The following is a 24,563-nucleotide window of genomic DNA, read 5'->3' as shown; positions in this document are numbered from 1 at the left end:
TGTTTTTCTGCCCAGGATTTGCTCTGGACTGGCTTCGGTTGGTGATGGCTCTGCCCTTCCAGGCTTCAAAGCAGGGATTGTCTACAGGGATTGTCCATGCCTCTCCCCTTGGGGCCTTGGGTGAGCAGTGGGTGCCTTCTGGGGAAGGCAGGACACGATGCTGGGGAGGCAAGTGCTCCCTCCACTTCCACAGGGCTGGTGGATGCTCTCGGGTGACACCACGACCATCCACGTTTGGCCCTGCTGTCACATCCTACTGCCTCTCCAGGTGCTCAGCCATGGCATCCATCACGTGCAGCGTAAGCACTCCTTCTTAAATTTTCTCTGGAAAATCCATTTCCTGATGGATTACATCCTGCTGAGCCTGATATGGTGGCACAGGCATTGTGTTTAATTTCAAACATAATTTTATACAGCTATTCCCAAAGCAGCATCAGGGTCCCACTTAGCTGCATTTTAACCTCCAAAGCCCCCAGCACTGCCCGACACTGACATTCACAGGCAGGGTCCTTCTTCCTGACAGCCTCCTGGCTGGAGGTGCACCCAGAGCATCCCCGAGGGATGAAGGCAGCCCCGTGCCCGTGGCGGTGACGGCGGGCGCCGCATCCTGGCACACGCCCCGCGAGGAAGCCGTGGGCGGTGTGAGGTGACTTATGAAGCTGAGCAGCCTCCCGGCGCCACGACTTCCCCTTGCAGCCTGCCAGGGAGCGTTTCCGCAGCCTGTGACAGCGGCCGGGCCCCCATGGCCTGGCACTGAGCCCCCTGCACCCTCCCTGCCTCAGGGCTGCCCTCGGGGCTGCTCCGCCAGGGAAACGCCAGGTACCAGCGCAGGCGAGCGGGGCACGCTGGGCTTGTGCGCGGGGCTTTTGGCGGCGGCAGCAGGCAGGAGGGAGAGGGACACAGCGGAGGGTGCTCAGGCTCCGTTGCCATAACCTTATTCCCCTCTCCTCCCAGCCCAGGAGCTGCAGGAAGATGATGTGCCTGCCCGCCTCCCCACCGGCGCTGGCGTTGAGGACGTGCCTGGGGCTCGGGCTCTTCGTGCTGCTCTGCCTTGGGATAGGTAAGCAGGAGCCAGGATGGGAGCGTGGGAAGGGGCTGGGAACCAGCAGCAGCACCCACGCCGATGGCCAACAGGGGATGGTGACCCTCAGGACACTCCTGGTGCCTTCTGCCAGGGCCGAGCCCTGCGTTTGGGGTAGCTGGCACTTCACTGAGGAGCCCTCAGCTCTCAGCTTCCCATTGCACCAGGCTGCTGGCTCCCAGAGAGGCACGGTGGTCTCCCATCCCAGCCAGGGTGAGAGAAACGAGGGTGTTTTTGGTCAGCTGATGTCTGTGAGGAGCACATGGCACAGCCCCTTGGGCTTTGGTTTCAGTGGCGGCGTGGTTTCTGCAGCTTTCTGGGTGGTTAAAAGTGGGTGTGTGGTGGAAAAGACTGGCAAAGGTGGCAGCTCAGAGCGCTCTGCACCTCCTGGGCAGCTCAGCACAGAGCAGAGTTCTTTCTCCAACACCACAAATCTCCACTGAAGTCCTGCCTGGGCTGTCCCCTGTCCTTTTCTGAGGACTTGCCACAAAGCTCACACAGATTTCGCCTCATCTCAACAGGCTTGGGATGAGTCTTTTCAGATGTGTGAAATGTTAATTTGGAAACCACACAAAATTCACTTCTGAGCTGGAGTTCGTTGTGGATGCAAAATAAGCTGTGCTTATTGGCATTTTAGTGTTTCATTGCAGCTAACAGTATTCTAGAGCAAACCTGGGCTGAACTGAAGCGTTCCTTAAAAATCAAGCAATGCAAAATTAGGAGCTTTTCATGCTGTTATTGTGAAACTGGGAAGTATTTGATGCCAGGTTTCATTTTGAGTTTCAGTCTCAGAATTTTAAGATAAAACTTGGAGAATTTAGCTGGGAGTGAATTGCAGAGCTCACCTGTAAAGAAAGCAATGACCTCAAATGTCACTCTGGGATCTCTGCTCTTCTGTCTTCCCCTCACTCCTTCCCCTGCCTCTGTGCTCGCAAAGCATCTGCCAAGCACAAATACATTTTGCTTGTATTTGCATCAGGCAGACAATCTATCATGAGCAGAACTGTTTCTGTCTCAGATCTTTAAGAGCTTGTGATATGTTAATAATGTAATTACGATAATATGGTAATTTGCCAGTCATGTAATTTCTCTGAAAACAATTCTGGTTCCTTGGCTAAAGGATGTATAGTTGGATATATAGTTTGATGCATGCTAGAAATAGGAGTTTGATAAGAAAACTAAATGTTCCTCTAGTTTTACTTTTGGGGCACAATTTTTAGATGCTTCTCAAGCAACAAGTCAGTGGAAGTCCTGGTGCCTCAGGAGCACGTGCTTGGCAGACTGATAACAGCAGGACAGCTGTTGCACTTCTTTTTCTCTCTGTATGCACTCACACACACTCTGAACCCTTTCTCTCCGAAGATCAGCATTCCTACATCTGTGCTCCTGGAAAATACTGGTGCAGTACCCACAGAGGACTGGGTTTTAAAAGCTTTACTGGTGCTTGTGGGTGATGCCTTCCCAAGGTTGCCCACAGGGACCACAAGGACCAAGTTCTGACCTTGTTGTGGCAAAATAGTGGAGCCCTGGGTGTCTGCCATGACCCTGGCAGTGACTTTCCATGCAATACCGAGTGAGTCACCACGTTTACAGGACTGACCCCGCATGGCACTGCTCATGACCACATCAAGGCACAGTCAGGGCTGGCTCCCAGAGCCCGTGTCCTTGGTTTGGCCCAGGTGTCCTGATGCTGGCACACCTCCCTGATGTAGCACTACAAAAGGTCAGGTAGCATCCTAGGATGGAAACAGGTGCCCTCTGTGAAGCCCATGTGGATGAAATAGCAACAGAGGGGATGCCAGGCTGAATTTTCACGTCATAGCAGTGGAAGGCATTATTGGGGGGCTTAATTAAAAGGGATTTGAAGGTTGTCTTTCACAGGAAAGGTTGAAGGTCGATTTGAAGGTTGTTTTTCATAGGAATTTCATGTATGTGCAAGCTACGTAGATCCATTTATTTTCCTTTGAATTGAATTTTGCTACTCTGACGTTCACCTGAAATGCCAGTGTAATTTAGAGCTGCTTCTGGGATGTCATCTGCTGCTGGAGACACTGATGTCCATGAACAACACCCCCTTGTCTCAGCACAAAGTGGCAGAACAGCCTTGGTTAACAGCACAATTTTTTTTTCTTATGATCTCAATGCACTGCTGGTATCCCCATGGGCTTGGTTTTGTCCTGCCATTGCACCTTCACACCTACCAACAAATTGTAGGATATTCTCAGTCCCAGTTTGTTATCCTAGAAAAATATATCTTGAAGTCCCTCAGTATGACCTTTCCCTGCCCTGTGTGCAAACAAAGCATAGGCCCTGACTTCAGGGACCCAGCAAGCCCAACTTTATGTCCATGGAGTATTTTTAAACTTCCCTGGAGTCTTTTCTTCCAGCCGGGGACCACTTAGCTCTTGGTTTCTTCCCAGGGGTGAAATTTTTTGAGAAGTTTTGAAGAAAATTCCCTACAGCTTTTCGAAGTTACTGGAGAGTTGGGAAGGGAGGGGGAATATCCGCTTCTGTCAGCGAGCAGTGGCTCACAACTAACTCATTCCGGGAATCCCCTTCCCTTGTGTTACTCCCAGTAAAGAGCTCGGAGTGGAGCTGGGTTTCAGAAAGGGACAATGAGTGCTGAGAAAAATTCCCTGTTTTGTGGCTACCCCTAAATATTGAAGTGTCTATCAATGAGCTTTAGGTGCTTGGTGTCTGATTTCCATGCCAGCTCTGGTATGGGTTGTGCTGGGGCAGATTTCACGGTGGAGATGGCAGAAATTTTTCTTTACGTACCGGATTTGCCCACTTGATCAGTGGATGCAAATTGAGTTTCTGACTTATTCCTTTTCATGCCTTCAACTGTTGTTTTAATTTCTTTTTTCGGATGAGTTTCTGTCTCCCGTTCCAGACATGTGGGAAAAAAGTCTTTCAAAACCCAGGGCAGCGGATCTAAGGAACTCCTTTTTCTGTTTGTCAGTCTATCCAGAGTGAAACCTGCTGTAAGAGCTTGTCTGGAGAAACAGAAACCCAGCTAAAGCCGACTGCTTTCTGCTTATAGAGACTGTTTTATTCTTCTGTTGAGTGCTTCTTAAATTAAAGAATTCTTTAGGAAAAAAAAAATCAGAAGATTAAACTTAGACAAGCTACATTTTTACATAAAATAGAGTTAGAAGTTAAGTTAGAGTTAGAGTAAATGACAAGTTTGTAAGGCTATGGGTCAAAATGTTCCTTTCACCCACATAATTTCCTTTTTCCAGTTAGATCGGAATGAACCCAGATAGCACCAGTGACCTCATGTTGCTCTGACTGCAACAGCTTTTTTGCATTTCTTGGATCACTGAGACATTTGTATCCTTTTTGCCACTGGACATTCTTGCATTTAAATGTGCAAAGTTTGGAGTGGACACTTTTATTAATTGTGGTAGATTACCAGCAGAAGATGCCACCCTTACGCCCTCACACCTTTCCTGCTCATCACTGCCTTGATTCTGAGTTCCAAGTGTGGTTTAATGGGGGTAATTAATCTCATATAAATGACTGATGCTATCCCACTGCCTCTCTTGTGGTGAGTTAGTTTTTTCCAGAGCTGGTTTGCTTTAACACCAGAGTCAGAGCTGTGCACCCTGGATGCAGACAGGAGTCACAGCTGAGGGGTACAAACAGGTCATTGCCACCAAGAGATGCAATCCTGCTCCTCTCTGGCTGCGTGATCCTCCTCCTCTTTGCGCACGTCTGATCCCTGGATTACCTACTTCACCTTCCAGCTTAGCAGAAAGTTTCCTTTTTTCTTTTTTTTAAGACTGGTATATTGAACCAGACTCTGGAGAGCCCTGCAAGGGGGAACATGTGGGATTGGAAGGGAAAGGGGAACCAGATCCCCTCTGCTTGCGTGGGGAATGCATGAGATCATTATGAGTTTTTTGTCTGGCTGCATCCTAAGGTCATGCTAGTCTGGGGGAGAATTTCCATATTCAGAGAAATTCTCACAGAATTACAGAGTTTGTGTTGGAAAGGATCTTAAAGCTTAATTTGTTTTAACCTCCCTGCCATGGGCACTTCCACTAGACCAGGTGGCTCAGAATCTTACCCAAACTGGCCTTGAACACCTTCAGGGCTGGGACATCCACAACTTCCCTGAGCAACCTGAGCCAGCACCTCACCCCCACCACAAAGGAGGAAGAAATCCTTTCTTCCTAATATATGATGTAAACCTTCCCTCCTTCACCTTGAGGCTATTCTCCCTTGTCCTATTGCTACATGCCCTTGTGAAAAGTCCCTCTCCAGCCTTCTTTAAGGCTCCTTTTAAGCACTCTCTAGGAAGGCTGCTCTAAGGTCTCCCTGGAACCTTCTCTTCTCCAGGCTGAAGGCTTCTCCTTCCTTTTAAGCATATGTTTCCCAGTATAAATGCTGTGCACATGTGTGGATGTGGTGTCTTCCATAAGGTGGCAAGGCAGGTGTGCTGGATGCAGTGAAGTCTGTTCACTTGGCATTAGGAGGTCAGTTTTGGTTTAAAATAGATGAAATTTTATGCTTAATTGTAGCTGTTCTGTCCCCTTTGGAGGGGCATCACCATTGGGAGTCTCAGGAGCTCATTTGAGAATATGTAAATCTTTCCCAACTCGGAAATGCCACAGGCTTTGCTTCTGCTTTTTCACTGTTATGCTTTTAAAATGTCATTGGTCCCAGGGGACTCCCTGACTGAAAAGAAAGTGCTGACTGATGGCTAATGGTGGCATTTCTACCTACCCTGAGCTAAAAGGACATCCACCTTTTGGCGAGCTCCAGTTCCTATCTGGAACCACATAAAAAGTTAGAAAAGACGATGGAAGGCAGTCTCTCCGCACACCGCTGCTCTCGCCTTAGCAGGTGAGATTCTAAATGTCCTGCAGACAGGGATTTGATCCCTGTGGAAGTGCTTCAGAGACAGCAGAGCTCGCTGTCGGACGGACACCGGCTCCTAAAAGCCGAGAGAGCCCTTCCCTGCCCCGCCCTGCCTCCAGCAGCACCTGCCCCAGCCTCTCCTTCCGCTCCCTCTGCAGCTTCTGGAGCTTACAGAGCCCTCTGGGCTGCTCTGCTCTGCTTTCCCGAGGGCTCTCCGGTTAATGACCGTTCTCCATGCCGTGCTCTTATCCAGGGCTGTGTAATCTCTCCTCCCGCTGCGGGGTGACTGCCGGGGCTTGTCTGCAGAGCATCCGTGAGTCAGAGCCTGAGCTCAGACCAGTTTTTCTAGCAAGGTAATGCTGGCAGGCCTGCAGCGTTGTTAGCTGCACTGGTTAGTGTTGCTATGGCTGTGGGCAAGTACTTCGGCGGGGAAAAAAAAATTAGAATTTGTAATTTTTCGACTTTGAAGTGGCTTGTGTGAGAGGTATCATACTTGATTTTCCTAGTTACTGGCTACTTTCACCTTCTATCAGTTTCAAGAGAGGGCTGGCTGCTTAGGGAGCATGTGAGACAGAGATTTAGTAAGCACTGAAGAAAACTACAGCCTTAAGCAGTGGGGAGGACCTCAATTTCAGAAACTGCTGTGAGGACATAGCATGCATGGCAGTGGTACTGCAGGAATTAGGAAAATTATCTGAGAACATCTTCAGCTGGGAGATAAATATAGAGGAAGTACAAAGTGATCCTGTCAGCAAGAGACAGAGACTGCAGGGGAAAAAATTAACAAATTTATTTTTGTCTGTCTTTGTGGCAAATCTCCCCCACCAGCCCCTCTTACAGAAATGCCACATCGAGTTTCTGCTCCCAAACTGGGAAATCAAAAGAGTGCTGAGCAAGATGTAGGAATTTGATCTCTAAAGGAAGTAAAATATGCAAATTTTCTGAGGACATCCAGATTTAGGGGCCCTCCCAGCCCTTTTTTATTCTAGCAGGGTCGCACGGGCTGGGAATGGAGAAAGGGAGAAGGTTCAGAAAGTCTCTTGCTCCTTTCTCCGAGTCAAAGACGTCCTTCTGTCCCCACGGCCGTGTGTCCCTGCTGGTTCGCAGGGGACAAAGTGAGCTGTCCATCCTCTCCTCCCTGAGCAGAGCCCTGTGGTGCACTCTGCAGCGGGGGGAAAGATCTCAGACATGATCTAGTCCCCATCTCCAAGTAACTCTGGCTCCATATCCGGCTCCTTGCTTGGATCGGACCTCCTGCCTGGTGCCAAGATGAGAAAATTGCCGGTGATCTGCGCAGAGTCGCGATTTTACTCAGGTAACAAACACAGCAGACTGGACATACCCGGGCAGCGGGTTTGTCCCAGGCTGACTCAGAAAGCAGGAGATTTTTATCTCCACAAGTACCGAAACCTGAGCTGCAGCAAGAGCTGTCAGCTGGCTGGAGCAGCCCCAGCGCTGCAGCGAGCCCCTCTGCCAAAGTATTTCAGATTCCCTTTTGTCTTCTCAGATGCTAATTGCCGATCACCCTCTGGTTTTCACAGCTACTTCATGGCTCCAAAGATTTCTTCACTAAAGGTGAAGATGTGCAAACACACACAAAATAAAACAGCGTTTCAATGGAACGAAGGCTGTTGATGGAGTTGCGCACCAAAACACCCTGGGAGTGTTATAATAATTGCCAAATCAACAGTATAGAGCTGGGCAATCCAGGGTTACTCTTTTGTTTAGAAGGAATGTGGCAGCATAAAGAGGGGAAGTGCATAAAACCATGTATGGAGTACCCCGAGGTTACAGCAAGCGAAGATCAACTTTTAGAAAAATCTGTTCAGACCATTTCCCTACCTCAGAGCTGCCATGCCATCATCATGCAAGTGACAAGACTCATCCTGTCACTTTTCTGCTGCAGGCACACTTGAGTAGTGTGAGCGGGCACAGGGAACTGAGGGGAATCACTGTAAACTAAGTCCATTGCTGGTTCTATTTGGGACGCCTTCTTTTCTGCTCCCCTCTCTAACCACGTTTGGGATGAGTAAGGGAACTTGACCTGAGCAAAGCATCTGGATTTGCAGCTGCTTTGCTTCACCAAAGCAGCCCAGAGCAGCTGCTTTGTGGTTTGTGATGAGAGGTTGGGCTTGGGGTTGTGCAAGGTTAAAGGGTCACTCCTTGTCCTCTCTTTGCACGCCTGAACTTGCTGGAGTGGAGTCTGTGAAGAAGGAGCCTCAGAGGCTTGTCAGGCACTCGTGCCTGGTTAATCTGCAGTCACAGACTCCTTAAAGAGGACAGGCAGCAGGGCCTTAGAGCACCCACTTTTCTCTGTTTCATCCGTCTTTCTTAGTGCACAGGGTCTTTTCAATGAAACACAGAGGAAGGCACTGTTTTTATGCACTTCTGAACCAGTGTCTCCACATAGAGGTTATCTGGGCATCTAGCAGAGTCTTTCTGTCATCAGTGTGTTCACAGGAGTCACTGATTTAAACACAAAGCATTTCACGTGTAGCACAGGACATTTGCTGGCTTTTGGCTCCATGGAAAGCCTGGAGAGAATCTCATTCCTCATTGGTAAAATCACCTGGGATAAAGACAAGATCAAGGGGTGTCTAGTCTTGTAAAGATTCAGCTTTTCAAAATGTCTTGATTTTTTGACTCGTTGTTTGTTTTGCTTGGAAATCCCTGTAAAATACTGCATTGCCCTCAAAGATAAATCATGCAAGTTTGGGTTGAATGTGCTATTCACAGAAAATGAGGGGTCTGAGTTGCAGAATTACCTGCAGAGTAGGAATCCCAGGTGCATGGTCCTAGGCAAAGTCAGTGATGCCATTAATTTACGAGTAGAGATACCAGCTGCTGTTGCAAAAATAAATAGGGAACCAGAAGGAAAAAAAGCAAAGGAAGGTGCAGAAGGGCAGAGAAATGGGGAATGCGGGGGAAAGAGAATGGCTTTGGAACTTCTGTTCACCAGGACTTATCTGGAGGTTTCCAACAGTTTGAGGCTGCTTCTCCAGGACATTGCTAGGTCTTTAGCTGCCTTTTACTGTCAAATGTCTCTGCAAGACTTCTGTGCCAGAGGAAATCTGCTCTCACATGCTGTCTGACTGCATGAGTGGTCAGGATAACAAAGCTCTCTGTGGCTGGGGAGTTTCTGAGTCAAAGCTTGGGCAAAGAGTGCAGGAAATAAGGAAACAGGCTCAAAAGCTCTCCTGACTCTCGGAGCAGGACAAGAAGGAACAATTCTCCTCTATACTCCTTTCTGTTTCAGTTAGCCCTGCTGTATGGGGCATCTGCAGCACAGGCATACTTTGAATGAAGCAGGCTTTTCTGCCCAAGGAAGAGAAAGTCAGCCCTTCCATCAGTTCAGCATTGCCACATGCCATCGGCTTCCAGTGATGGAGTGATATGTGTGCACAGCAAGAGAGTGGTTGGACTTCAGAGGGGTGGGAAGAAGAGGGATCTTTTTCTAGAAAAGTCATTAAAAATTATTTCCATGGTGAATACCTTTCCCACAACCTGGCTGCAGAGAGCATTCAGCACAGAAACGGCACAAAGCTGGATTTTCATTTTTGCTTTGCAGCTCACCTCTAAAGTGAAAGGGGACTTTTGTAAGGCTGAATGACTCTTCATGGACTTTGGTTCCTTCAGGCTAGCAGCATTCAGGTTGCAGTTTCAAGGGTGCAGAGCCTTTTAAGGGTAGTCATGACATCAGCAGGAGTTTCCAGCCCCTGCACATGTACTCCCGAGAAAGTTTTTGTTCTCCTTTTGGTTGCAAAGGAGACTCTGAGGGGCAAGGTAGGGAGAACCTCATGCAACTCATGATGTGATGTCACCCTGACATTTACTGTACACCTACTCTTCCCCTATTGCTGCAAAAGGAAATAGAAAATGATCTTTATCAATCCCAAAGTTTGAGTGGATGGTTGACTGGCTGCTCTTTCGAGTCTCTCCAATAATAGTAAGAGCTGCACTGTGAGAACAAGCGAAGATATGGTCAAAGATAAAAACACACGTACACACAAACACACACAGAGGTGCAGGAGAAGCAACTTCAAGAATCACAGCCTGAAGTGGGCTGCTTTTAAGGTGAACAGAAGGAAATTCTTTCTCACACGGCATGTAATCAAACTGCACAAGTCATTGCCAGAGGATGTTGTGAATGCCAAAAATATATGTGCATTCCTGAAAGGGCATTGCTGAAAGGGCATTCCTGAAAGGGCAAGAACTCTTCCTGCAGGGTAGGTCGAGTAGTAGCAATTTAAATGCTGATGTCAAGAAATCCTGAATTTCAGGCTGCAAAGGTTGGCAAGACAAAGGAGATTTTCTCCTGTGTGGAAGAATTTGTTTTTCTCTCATTTTGCTACCAGTTGATGGCTGACAGAGGTCAGTCTGCTGAGCAGCTCCTGGCCTGCCCCAGCTTGGTTGCTCAGGATCTGCAATGCGTTAGAAGGGAAAGTACAGGAAGTGGGGGGAAAATACTGAAACCTTCCCTTTGGAAGAACAGTGGAGTGGCTGAGTAGAGGGAAACCAGTTAAATAAGAAGTTGCTAATTAACTAATATTAAAACATTCTGTAGTGTTGCCAGGACCTCCACAGTATTTTTTTGGTGTGTTTCCTACAGATTTAATGTCAAGTATACAAGTGGGGCAGGGGAGGGGAGTGAAATTTATTTCACAGAATCACAGAATCATTTAGGTTGGAAAAGACCTTTAAGATCTTCAAGCCCAACCTTTAACTTAGCCCCGCCAATTACACCAACAAACCATGTCCCTAAGTGCCACATCTACATGTCTGTTAAATGTTCTGTCCCAGGCTTTGTGTCTGGGCTTTACTGCAGCAAGCAGCCCCAAGATCCAGCTGTGGTGGGGCACTGGCTGAACATCTGCTTGTCTCCCTCCAGCACTGGCAGCTGTAGGATTGTGAGCAAGTCACCGGGCTGTGCCACAGGGGTCTTGCTGTGACAGTGGCCCCAGGGTCTGTGAGTCACCCCAGGGTCTGTGAGTCACTGCTAAGCAAATGAAGGCTGGCAGGGAAGCAGCTTGTGGCTGCCTTGGACACCGGCTGAATGTGAATGTGCAGCATCCCTGTCCAGCCTGAGAGCTGCACTCTGCCTCTGGACAGCGTGGCTGCAGTTAGGCTGGGACTATCAAGAGTGAGCCAGCATCAGCCTGACTTTGCTGGGGTGGTGGCAGTTCTGAGGCTCAGCTTTGTGCATTGCTCAGCTCACACTTCAGGCAGAGGCTTTGCACGCAGGCCCTCCCCTACACTGACGGGCGATGCTGCGCTGTCCCCATTAGTGACACACCGCCTGTCAGGACTTTCCAGCTTCCTCTCTCAGGTATGTTTACTGAGGTGTGTTCTGCAGGGAAAGAAGAGGGAATCTGAATCTTTTCTGTCCTGAAGACAGCTATTTCCTTGTTTTTCTGCTCTCAGTCAGTGGAGTGTAACAGACTGATATCCCACTTCCACCACTGGAGATGAGTGCAAAGACAGCAGGACAGAGAATAACCTGATCTTCTGGACTGAGGCGGGTGCACATCATCCCCAGGCTTGCACTAACTCAGGTGAAAGCCCAGCCATCTGCCCCGTGGTGCAGCACAGGGCTGTGTGTTGCTGGGTCACCTTTCAGCAGCAGCAGGAACTCCTTGCTGGGCTGCCCCCTCAGATGTCAGGCCTGTGAATCTTTACGACTGGAAAGAGGAAGGAGTGGGAAAGCAAGGCGGATCATGAGAGCGGAGTGCTTAGTAGGGGAATTACTGCTCACAGAGTTGTACCTTCACCCTGCAAGGGGCTCAACTTACTGTTGTCAGCACATGGCTGTACTTCAGGTATGGCACCAGCACAGTCACTGGCCAGGAGTTGGGGAACATCTTTGCTGGTTCCAAGTCATCCCATGAGCTTTCACAAAGATAAATTCTTTCTAGCTAGGCTAGGCAAAATTGTTCATTTGCTAATGCTGGAAGACTCATAACAGTGTGGCTGCAACCTTTGTGTATCATTGTAGGGTTGATTCTAGTTTCTGGGATCTTGAAAGTTTTGGGGTTTTTTCTTTTACAAAAAAATAACTACCAAAAATCCCCCAGTCTCCCTGAACAAATAGTCCACTGTGGCCCTGTTAGGCATGCAGAGAACCCAGTGGAGAGTGATGCAGATTTTCCAAAGACCAGGCTCTGAAAAGGGAGAGCAGAGGAGACAGCAGTTTGTGCATGTGTGTTTCTATCCCTGTTTTTAAAGGGGCTGGCAAAATTTCTGTTCAGGCAAGCAACTCTCTTGCCTTTGCCTTCAGCAATCCGTGCAGCAATCCTTGTGTGCCCGCTGGGTCATGATCCTGAGTAGGAGTGGAGCATGATGTACAAGGCAATGCCCAAGGATGGCTCCCCTCAGTGCAGAGCTGAAGCTGTAAAACAGCTCGGTGGGTGATGAGGGGTGTGAGCAGTCAGAGCCAAAAGGGGTGAGCTTTAGGCAACAGGTCCTGGCACAAGGCTGTACCACTGACTCACTGACTTTTGTTTGCCCCTCACCTGCAGGCCAAGCACTGGAGAAGAAAGTAGTCAAAAGCAAAGTGGGGGAAAAGGCCAGCCTGCCTTGTTGTCATGAAATTCCCAGCTCAGAAAGCCTACACAATTACCGGGTCTACTGGCAGAAGAACATTACGGACGTGGTGCTGGCCTACCCAGAGGAGATTATGATCTTCCAGCACGAGCGGTACCAGAACCGGACAAAGATGGACCCCTGGAACCTCACCCTGTGGATCTCCCCCATGGAAATCCTGGACAATGGCTCTTACCAGTGTGTAGTTCAGCGCAACTCTGTTCTCGTGTGTAGAGAGTCTGTCATCCTCTTTGTGACAGGTAGGTGGGTTGCCTCCTGACACCTGAGGCTCTCCAGTGCCAGCTTCTGGGGGTGAAGGATGCTCTTCCAGCCTTATGCATACTGTAGCAGATAGACTTGCATCAGGAAGCCTGAAAGAGTGCTGGAAGGTGTGTTAACTGCTTCCATTCCAGCAGCCTCCCTGCTTACCTTTCTAAAGCTACCCCAGGTACAGAAATTTTTTTTCCAACACCAACCCAACCTCCTCCCCTTGATGTCTTCCTCTTGTGAAAGGATCCCTCCTGGGGCCTCCCCAGGTACCACTGGTGACTTCCTCCTACCTGAGGGAGCCCCTGCTGTTTTTGGGGCAAAGCAAGACCAAGCTCTTAGTCTTGCCCTTAGCAAGACCAAGCTGAAAGAGAAATAGGGTGGCCATGGCAGCATCCCAGCCCTGCATCCAAATCCCTGTGGAACTAGCTGCATTGCAGCTCCACAGCCAAAGGCTGAATTCATCATGGAGCTTTGAGGCTTTTTACATCAAAGAAACTGAGTTCCTTTGTTCAAAACGAATCTGAATCTTTTCTTAGAGGCCACAAAAAGTTCCACTGACATTTTCCATTTCCACCGGTGTTTTTGTGGCAGTTGATCTCAACCAAAGACAGAGATACTGGTGACATATATAAATATATACATGTATTTGAATACCTTTAACAGCAGAGAGTTACATGAATCTTCCAGACAAGTCAGTGAAGGAGCATTCCTCATCTAGAAGGAGATTTACCAACAAAAAAAAGACAAGCTCCTGAGGTTTGACCATTTCCTGCTGGTCTGAGGGCATATGTGCAAAGAGACAAATTTAGTGATCTTTCTGGGAACTGGCATGAAAAAAGGGAAGTGTACTGCCAGCACCCTTTTTTAACCACGAGGGTCGAGGAGTTAACTGCATAAAACCCATAAAACTACGGATCTCTTTTCCTGTCCGCAAATACTCCAGTTTCTTTCTGGCCAGAAATCCCCTTGCTATCTTTACAGGCCAGCTGAAATAATTATGGTAGACTTCTGCTCCCTTTGGTGAAGTGGGATCAAGTTATTGTGGGGATCAGGAAAGGGAAATGCTGGAATCAGGCTGGGATGTCTGAAGGGATTTTCCAGGCTGGGTGGCAGTGTGGTATTGCTCAACAGAGAGCAGGCCTGGATGGAAAACTGTCTCTCCTTGCTTGCCACTGCTCAGCCACACAGTGTTGAGCAAGTTTCTTTCACTAGTGACTGGTTGCTTGGTATCCTAGCCCATAGGCAGAAAAAACTTCCCCGTGGTGAATGCCCTGTGGGGGAGTCTTTGCTTTGACCGTGGGTTTTGGGGGCTGCAAACCTCGCTGTGGCCTGACAGAATGGTAACCAAACCTCTCTTGCTTCAGCTGACTTCAGCAAGCCCAACATAACGGCAGAGGTGTCCGCCGATTCTTGCGAGTCGACTGAGATGGTGATAACGTGCTCTTCTCACGGAGGTTTCCCCAAGCCCAAAATCTCTGGAGCCCTCAACAACATGTCCGTGGAGTGGAATGCCAGCTGGGTGTCCGAGTCCAGCTTCAGCCCATACAATGTCACTGGAAAACTGGTGCTCAATGTGACCAAAGACATCAACATCACTTGCTCCGTTGAATACAGTGGCTTTGCCACGTCCACCAGTTTGCCTCTGAGTATGTTTTATTAATGTTTTTGTAACAAAACCATTTTGTTGAATCTGCTGAGTTGCCTCTCTGAGAATGCAGCAGATTTTGTGCAAGTGTTCATGCAAGGATCACTCAATGATCCTGCTTGTGAACTACACACCAAAATATTTTAGAGGCTGGAAGATAGCCGGGGTAGGAAAGGGAGAGTTACAAGTGACTAACAAGCAGAAGCAGCTCTGTCTTCCTGCTGCTCTGCTACAGCTGGACTGAGAGCTGAACTGGATCCTGTTGGGATCTGGTAATGTCACGTTTGGTGGCTCCCACAGGCTGTGGCTGCCACCATCCCATGCCACTCCATACCAGCATGGTCTTGCTGCCCGCTGACACAGACCTGGTATTTGAACGGAGGGACCAGAGAAACGTGTGTGCTCTAAAAGCTGCAGGCTGCACTTTAAAAGAATTTCCTCATTTAACAAGCATGTTTGTCCCTGCTTCAGTGAAAGAAACTGTCAGCTGGGGTCTAGACAAAATTCTGCTTTCAAATGTAACATAGGGTTAACTCATACAAAAAGAATTCCATCACTGAGCATGGCTTAGAAGTGATGGCATAATAGATAAGTCTGTGCTTTGAAAAGCTTGAGGCACAAGTGGAAACAGCATGAGGGAAGGCAGCACACTACATTCCAGATGTTTTGCAGTAGAAGGGGATTTGCAAGAAAATTTGTAAAACCAAAAGGATTTTTTTTCATGTTGTTACCGAAAAAGTATTCTGAAATGTCTCTGGGCCTGATGTTTTTACTGTGGAGATAAGGGCACCTTCAGGGGAAAATAGAGAAGCGGTATTTTTCCTATTCATCAAGGTAGCTTATTTTTCCTTATTCATCAAGGTAGCTTATTCATCTATCTTACTAAAATCAAAGGGGTTTGTGGGGAGAGGTGCCATTCAGCTTCAGAACAAATGCCAGGAACTAGTGCTTTATGCATATTGGCTACTGCTGGATATAGAGCGTAATGTCCCTAATGAGGGGAGAATAAGGTTATGAATAGCTCAATACATAGAAACAGAGAGCAACCAAAAAAACCCAAAAAAAAAAAAAAAAAAAAAAAAAAAAAAAAAAAAAAAGCAGTAATCAGAGGAGAGTGCAGTCAACAGTGACACAGCCACAGCAGTCACAAACCCCCCACTTTCTGACTAAGAGGATGTGGAACCACTCCCATTTTGGTACGGTGTAAATGGTCCTCCAAACAATCCTTTCATGAACACTGAGATACAGACAGAACAGAGCCTCTGGTAAATGTAGAAGGCAACCCCTGCAGAGTTGGAGGTTTGCATCCCTTCCTGAGGGGAGGACTGAACAGCAGATCAGGCTAATTAATGCCTTAGGAGCGGAATGATGCTTACCTGTGCCAGATGCAGATGGTGGAAGAACTGAAGGTCTGTGCACATAGGTCTGCAGACCTATGGACATGCAGCAAGGTCTGTCCTATACAAGAATGGCTCAATATCTACTCTAAAATCCCGTGGTAGAATGGGATTTTCCACCATCTCCAATGGTGAAAAGCCAAAGGCTCCAGACACGCTGAAACTGAACTCTGCCACAACACTGTTCCTGCCATGCAGAAAAAAATCTATTATAGACTGTTAAATTCATCATCCTCCTTCACCTGTGAATCCAAAGGCAAAAAAATTAGGCATAAATCTGATGAAAACAGTAAGGAAAACTGCAGAGTACCTTTGAGAGCAGAAATTTTCTAGCTGTGAACTCAGACTTTTCCACCAAGCCTAGCTATTTTCCCTGAAACAGCTCATGTGTTTTTAAATATTTCTTGTCTCAGTCTTGTTCTGGATGAAGACTCAGCTTTTTTACATTCTGTGAATGTGTTAAAAATTTCAGCCCATAGCAAATGTGGGTGAATGGAAGAAATTTAGGTGAAATTTCAGCTTTGTTTGCTTGTTTGTTGAGTAAGTCCATTTTCAGGCTGAATAGCTGAGTTAGAATTTGGCCAGAACCCCTGAAATTCACATACCTGCTTTTACATGAAAATGCCAATATCCTGTTGGGTCGTTTATTTATGTTTTATTTCTCCTGTCTCAGAAAAAACAAACAACTGCGTTGTTCCTCCTGTACCTCCACCTTATAATGTCATTACTGCTTCAATTATCATCGTTATCACCTTCATTCTGGCTATCACCCTCGCAGCAAGATACCTCCCAAGGCATGGTAAGTGCAGCTTCTTTTTCAAGAAGGTGTCTCTTAGTGCTGATGGAGTCTCTATGTAGGATACACATTTATAGAAACTTTACTGTCACACTAGGTATTTTTGTATCACCTCCTCATTTTTCTCATTTTATTTTTTTTTTTTTTCCTTTTAGCATCCACTGTCACAAAATCTAAGTCCACTGTCACAAAATCTAAGTCTAGCTCATGGTTTTCCTACATTTTGTGTGCAGGCAACATTTGAGTTCAGGTTTGAGAGTGAAGAGGTGACAGAGAGTTTTGACAGCAGATCAAAATATTTCCAAAATCAGGGGTAATGAAGAGGTTCACAAAGGTTCATTTTTATGTATTAAGATGCTTTAAGATTCTTTAAGATGCCAAGAATCTTGGTGATCATGATAGATACAAGCTGAGCACTGAGAGCTTCAAAATTGGATCTCGCTCCACACCCTACTTAATCCCTCAGAAAGTCACTGAGCCAAAGTAACAAAAATACCTAGTGTTAGGGCCACAGGAAAGACTTCAGCAGAGGAACGTCCTACTTTTATGAGAACACCAACCAGGAGAGTTAGATCTGTATTCTTTGTATGGCCAAAAATGGCACAGGTAAAGTGTCTGGCCCCATCTTATGAAGTCTTCAGTAACTCCAGAGAAGTCTCCAAGAGTTTTTCAATGGCAAAGGGGACCTCAAATATCTCAAGGTTAGTGGACAGCTGAGTAATTTACTTTTTTATCTTCAGAAAAATCCTATCTGTCAGCTGCTGCTCCTAATCATGTCTAAGCTGACCTTGCCAGAAAGTCCCTGAAGATGTGGGCAGGCATTTAATAGATTTATGAAGGCAGGTAGGATTGAAAGTCAACAGCAGTAGGTGCCTCATCCACACCCTGTGAGCAGCTTTGCAGAGCAGTCCTGGAAAATGACAGCAGGCCTTGCAACACATGAGCATAAAAAACACCCAGCTGAGGTCTGTCAGGTCACTGGGGAAGCCACATTTGGGGACAAGAATCTCACACTGAGGGCTCTATGCTCAGGCCACTTACACCACCTGGCCGTGGTACTCCCCGTTGGAAAAGGTCATTTTCTGGGCAGAAAGGACTCAGCCCACTTACAGCCACCTGTAAGTTTGCCTTGCTTGTGTCTTCTGATACCTCTACTTCAATTTTAGACAAATTCACTCCCAAGTCAGATGTGTGGAAGGTCTCATTACTATTTTTCTTTTCCCCTCCTCATCAACCACATCCCTTCAAAAACCACCGTGACCATTGAGTCAAGCTGGGCTAATTTCCTTTTAGTATTTTAAAACAAAGAAAGGAAGCTTCTGGAAGGCAGTGACTCTGGGTCACACCTGTGCACCTCCTCATTTTCCACCTCTGTGCTCTTATGACACCAGTGCCAGTTCTTCTCCCCTGCTGTTCCCTGGGGCTGTGTCAACAGGAAAGCAACAAGCAGGCTGAAACCAAGAAAATCACAGTTGATCACAGCCTGTGCTGTTAGCTGCATGTATAATGAACTTCTAATTATAAGAGAAAATGAACTGGAATCGGAAGGTTTGGCTCTCAACAAATATAGGCTGGAAATTAAAAGGTTCCTTACCATTAAATTAGCAAGATCCTGGAGCACTCTGAAATAGCCTTTTATATAGGAACTGAGTTGCTTTTAAAGCAGATGTAAAAAGCATTCCCATGTGGTAGAATGCAATCACCTGCAAACAGCGTGGCACACAGCCAAATTAACTGGAATTTCCCTTTTAGTCCCACTTCCATAATATGCACAGGGAGTAGATTTGCTGAGTCAGGTGGTGCTATTTGGTTCAGCCAATTTCCAGACCAGGCATGGAAGAAACTGTACAAGAAACTGTAAGAAGTGTAAGGAGCTGAAGCCAGAGCTTCCATCTAGCTTTCCAGTTTGTGTAGTTGTCCCATTTCAGTGCTGCTGTGCATGGCCACCTGTCTGGGAAGGGAAGTATCTGCCCTAAGACGCTTCCTGTGGGTGCTGCTGCAGGTCACCTCTCAAGAGCTCTCGTGGGAGCTCAGAATAGGTCTGAGAGTACCTCTGTTGTTCTGGGCTATGGAAAGCTGAGTCAGGAGTTGCTAAGAGTGGTTTCTGAGCTCGAAAAGCCATGCTTCAAAGAGCTGAAGTGTGGGAGGGAAGAATAGAAAGGCAGAGCGAAAGAAAACAGAAGAGTTCTCAGATATGTGATTGTTGTGGTGGCCAAAACAATCAGGTGCTATGTTGAGGTTCACAACCACCTACTCTGATGAGCTCACAGCCTGTTTTGCAGTAATTTAAGAATGAAAACACAAAGCACCAAGATTAGAGGTCACCAAGATTAAAGAACAGTTTAGGATTCATGTTGCATAATTTGTGCTAGCACAATTGCACAAGATTCAACTTGAACTACTAAAATTCAGTCATAGATGGTGAGATATTAAGGGGATCTGGTTAATATGAGATCCTCTTAAAGCACTAAGTTTGTTGGTTTTAACACAGGCATTCTTTCACCCAGTAGGTAAAGTGCAATTAGTGACATGTAACTTCCATCATTATTTCCCTTCTGACCTTATCTTAGCATGTAGCAACCTGTTCTTGTGCCAGGCTGAGGTTCTAGCCCTGTGCTAATGAGAGCAGCTTTATCCATATGACACTATGTAGATAACATTTATTTCTAACAGAGCTTTCTCTCAGATCAGACTATGACTATATTCATATACTAACAAGGGATCTTCTTTTCCAGTTTGTTCTCACTGTTGTAAGCGCCAGGATTCAGTGGAAGAGGCTGTGAAAGAATATACAAAGGCACCCATGAGCTCTAAAGTGACAGCTGAAACATCATCTGTATGACCAGATAGCATTTGCAGGTAGTTTTCTTCACTCTTCTCTTGGCAAAACAGTTTCTCAAATACCATTACATGCTTGTGCAATGTTAGCTCAAAACACCACGTGTCATCCAGCTGTCAGGATCTGCAGTGACATCCCCTGCCATTGCCCCTGTGCTCATGTTATGGGCCTCCCAACTAAACACTGGGTTGTCTTTTAGTGCCTGTCCTGTTGGGCTCATTTCTGAGTTCCTCATCCCTACCTCAGGTGCCACGTGTGGCTTCACCCCTAGAGGTTCTGTCTGATTCCCTGTGAGCCTGATCTGATGCCTCAACATGGGAACATCACTGATGATAGAAATTGAGGATTGACCAAATGGTGATAAGGGAAGGGGAACAAAATAACAACTCCAGCTTTTCCAGCATGATCAGACATGCCAGTCCACTTCTGAGATATGTCCATTCCCTTCAGCAGCTGGAGGAAGAGAGAAGGAAAAGTTTCCTTCCTCAAACTTGCCCAGAAAGCACTCCTATTTTAAAAGGAGTTACTTTTGATAATGGGGTGTTACAAAAGATGGGCTAGGGAAGTCTGGCTTGCCAAGGTTTTATGATTACAAAAGATTATATATGCTTTGGTTTGAAAGCTCAGCAGTTTTCAGGGCTGTGTCCTCCAAAAAGACACTTAAGTAAAGATTAGCAGTTAACTGTTCTTATTCACATCATTATCCAGGTGACTGCATTTCCTGCTCTCGCCACAGCATGCAGAATTGCCAGGTTAATGCCTGCAGAACTGCCAGGGTAATGCCCTAGAGCAACAGCTGTGGGGTCCTGGAAGTCACGACTTTGTCAAAATGTGCACTGCAGAATCTAAAAGTTTAATAGCTTGGAGATGGAAAGGAGGGGAAACTCTCATTCAGGCCACTTGTCTCATTTCCAAACCTGACCACCCACTCATGTTTTCCTCTGGGGAAGGCCCTGTCTGGAACAGATACTAGAGCCTTGGTTAGCATGAATTTTGGGGAGTTCTGTGATGGGAGTGGCAGGAGTTCACCTACAGAATAAACCCATTCTCTTTTGTTATAGAAGTTTGTCAGGATTTTCCTGTAGGTGGCTGGTGCTTCCCAACCTGTCCCAACCTGGGACAGCTGCAGTCTGTGGACTGGGATGGAAGCTGCGCTTCCTTAGTGGCTGCCTGCCATCTCGTGATGCACTGAGCCATGTCCTGCTGCTGCTTAAATAGGGAAGCACGTTCATTAGTCATCCTCACTCTGTTCCCAAGGTTTTTGCAGGGAGCGCTGGGCCAGGCTCGCTGCCCTGCCCGCTCAGAACAGCTCCGAGTTTAGGGACCAGGAGCCCTCTTGTGGAGGGCTCTCGCAGGTGATACCCGTTTGGCGGCTCCGCAGCATTACTGGAGTACATTTAAGGCGTGAAAAACAAAAAATCAGTGAAGTCTTTTCCTCGGGTCCCTCAGGTTCTTCAAGCTGTGCATCCCGCACTGCAGACTCCACTGTTTGTTGTACAGCGATGCTTGCTGCATGGACCCTTTGGCTCTCTGCAAGGGGGTGGCAGCGGCAGAAAACTCTGCTCACCGCGGCTGAAACGCGACCTCCTGTGGACGAATGCAAACCCCCGCCCACGCCATGGAAGCTGTGCGGTGGCCTCGTTGCAAGGAGGTCGCTGGGATTCCAGCGGAGAGCACCCTCCGTGTTCCTGCAGCGGGGCTGAAGGATGTCATCAGTGGCACACCAGGTCAAGGCTTCAGCAACCTCTGGCTTTGATGCTGCCTCCGTGAGAATCAGGGGCCCGCAGAGCCCTGGCAGGGAGCCCATGCCCACCTTCAGTAACACGGAGCTGCCCTTTGGGACACCCCAAATCCTGGCATGCAGTCTCGTCAGTTTGTGCCTCCATGTCGTGAGTGGGAGCAGCCAAAACTTCTTTTATATTCAGCCTCACACAAATACCTGTTCTTCCTGCTGGAAGACTTTGGATGTGGACTCGACCATTACAGATACACATCCCTTCTCCCCTGAAGAGGAAATAGTGGACACATTTTTCATGAAAAAAAGACACCTTGAAAGTGAGTCTAAGTGCCTCATGCTTATTTGCAGTGCTATGAGACTTTTTAGGGAATGATACACACTGACAGCACTCCTAAGAGCTAATTAATATTGCTTACCTACTGCAGTGGCACAAGTTCTCATAACCTTTCTCTGCTGAAAGGACAGCCCTGCCAACCCAAGCACTGAGGTACAGCTCCTCCATTCAGTTGCTGTGTGAGGGCACACCACCTGTGCACACACATGGCCAATTCCTTCCCAGCCACACCTGTAAAGCCCCACTGGAACTTGTGTGACAGCCAGCGGTGATCTCATGTGTATCTGCTGTAATCAAATGTAACTCGGGGCCTTGCTTCATAAACATGGGTCTGCTTCTGTGTGTACATCTGCCATGGGATGCTTGTTGGGGAAAGCTCTGCAGATTTTTGGGAGTTTCTCACAGCAGTATGAGGATATTTACTTTGCACTGAACATTGCCGCTTTCTGCCAGTGTTCTCTCTACCCAGCCAGGACCAGAAGGAATTTCCCTACCGGATGATAACATTGAACAGGACTCATCTGATCCAGGTGACATTCTTGCCTACTGTGTAGGAAAAAATGGCTTCTCATTTTGAGGGGAAAGGAGGAAAATGCCCCAACCCCCAATAAGCTTCCTGAGCAACTCTGCCCTGAGTTTGACTGGAATGTTTTTCCCTTTTGCTCTGCAAGCTGTACCCATTCCCTCACTGTTCTATCCACGTTATCAGGGCACACCAAAGTCTGAAAGCACAGTGCCATCCTCTTCGTGGAATGTGTTGTTACTTGAGCCGCTTATCTTCCTAGGACACAGCAAAGACATAGTCCATCCATTTCACTTTTTTTCCAGTTGGTACATATTGAGAAACTGCTGGAGAAAATAGGAGGATTAAAAGTGGTTTACAGGATACTGAGCTCTGGGATTAAGTAAAAAATAAGACAATGCTCCCTTCCTACTCCTGCAGAGTCACACTGTGCCATCATATTTTTACTGCCTTCCCATTGTACCAAGTGTAATGGGAACTTCAGAACAGTCTTACAGAGTTTTTGACAGAGAAAAGGAGGTAAGCTGGAGGTTAAGGAAACAATTGCACTTGCGTGTTCTGGTTGCAAACAGAACACAAGTGACAGAAGTCAGGGTGTTTTCAAAAGGCAGCCTGACCCTATTGCAGGACTTGGTGCATGAGTGATGGGTCTCACACTTTTCAGGTTTCCTGTTCTTTCAGCCTATGCTTGCTCCAGCACAAACCACCAGCTCCTTGCAGGCTGACCACCCTCTCTTGGCATTCACTTCCAGCTTTGCTGATTTCCAACAGTGTTCTTCCCTATAAGCGCACTGCAGCTGCACCTTGCCAGCCACACCACAGCTCTGCCAGTTGTACCAGCATGTTTTCCCTCTCACTATCCCATGCTCTCTTCTTCTGCTCCTGACCAGTGATTGCACAGCCTCCCAGAGAAGGGTTTGTCTTTTGCTCCGTGCCAAACCTTTCCACATCACCGCAGACTCCAGTAACACCTCCAGTAACTCCTTCTAAAGGAATCCAAAAATTTCACTGATAAATATTTCTAGCATCAGGTTATTTGGTTCATTTTTCATTAAGCACTAATACTCTGGATTATGTCTTCTATTGCCTTGTGCTGTATTCAGTGAATTGCACACAAATGGTTTCTGTGAGACCTTCTCATATCTGTGAGCTTCATATCTGTGTCATTGTAGCAAGTGAGCTGCTCTGTTTACCATGGGTGTTTTGTATATAATGTTGCTTCCTGGGGTTCCTCCTTTAATTGTATTAAAAAATAAATTGTAAATTCTGTTTCCTTTCCTTAGTAATAAAAGATGTCTGTCTATGCACTGGGTAGAACCTCTGTTATTCATGTTAGCCACCATTTCACAGCATCCAGGTAGGTGATGCAGGTGTTGACAAAGCTGTACCAGGTACAGCTGGCATCAAGCTACAGCTCTGTCCAGTATGCTGACAGCAATGACAAAATGACACTCAGGTAACAACTTGTGACTTCCACACCCCTCACATCTCTCAGTTTGCCAGGGCTTAGCTGAGCAGTGTAGCCACAGATCATCCTTCTCCCTCCAAACAGGAGGTTCGCTGCAAAAGCAAAACCCAGCCTAAGGTGTTCTCACTGTACCCCTGCTACTTGTGTTACCTACTCTGAAAGTGGAGGGTCAATAATGCTGTGCTTTTGCTGGGGGTGGAGGGAGTGAGGATGTGAAGAATCCTTTACAGGTATGTAAGAAACAAACTCTGAACCAATTCTTCACTCCCCATTCGGGAGTCTAAGAAATAAGGAAGTGCAGGGAACTAAATTCAGCAGAAAACTGAGAAACAAATGGCTGCTAATCTTGAGTGTAGCTGGAAGTCTCTGCTTCACCTTAAGAACAGGTAGCAGCCCTCCCTGCATAGAGAGAAAATCCACACAACTGCTACACCTTGGCTCAGCCTTCCCTCTCATGGAAGAACATCCCTGCATCAATGGTCAGGCACAGGAAAATTAGTATTCTTTAGGCATCACATCAAATACCACCAAACAGGAATAGAGAGAGCAATGACACAGCTAAATGTCATCAGAGCTGCTGTACAGATAAGAGTGTGGGATATTGGGTGGGGATGTAATAGCAAGAAGAAAGAAGATAAAAAAGATGAAGATAAGACATTGCTGTGTATGCACGATGGCAAAAATGTGACTTAGAAAAAGGCCTCTTTTCTTTTTTTTTGGGGGGGGGGGGGCAAAGGACAGCACCATTGCTGTCACCAACACATACAGCTTAAAACAGGAAGAGAGAAATATATATCCATACCTCTGCTTATGCAGATCCTTCACTTATACATAGAAAAGGAAAATCAGAGCTGGTTGATGACAACCCTGAAATACACGTTTCTTCAATGGAAAAAAATGAGCTATACTGGAGTGTTTAGAAAATTAAATGCTCACTTCAGGAGTCAGAAAACACAACACCTTCTTGAAAGCAAACTGTGCCAAAAATCTGCTTTGGGTGGGTGGAATACACTCTGTGGGATCGACT

At 47.0% G+C, this 24,563-nt stretch overlaps 1 protein-coding gene across 1 annotated transcript; it reads left to right on the top strand.

Moving 5' to 3' along the window:
* The first annotated feature begins 972 nt into the window (after positions 1–972).
* Positions 973–23,448, top strand: CD80 (CD80 molecule). Its single transcript, XM_053971740.1, has 6 exons — positions 973–1,060; positions 12,463–12,786; positions 14,161–14,442; positions 16,512–16,637; positions 19,370–19,493; positions 20,923–23,448. The coding sequence occupies exons 1-5, from the start codon at positions 973–975 to the stop codon at positions 19,474–19,476; spliced, it is 927 nt and encodes a 308-aa protein (XP_053827715.1). The 3' UTR covers positions 19,477–19,493; positions 20,923–23,448.
* The last annotated feature ends 1,115 nt before the right edge of the window (positions 23,449–24,563 follow it).

The sequence above is a fragment of the Vidua macroura genome, chromosome 2 (genome assembly GCF_024509145.1).
Source record: "Vidua macroura isolate BioBank_ID:100142 chromosome 2, ASM2450914v1, whole genome shotgun sequence".
NCBI classification, from domain to species: Eukaryota; Metazoa; Chordata; class Aves; order Passeriformes; family Viduidae; genus Vidua; species Vidua macroura.
Note: the sequence above shows the minus strand (reverse complement) of the source record. Positions and strands in the feature narration are given on the sequence as shown.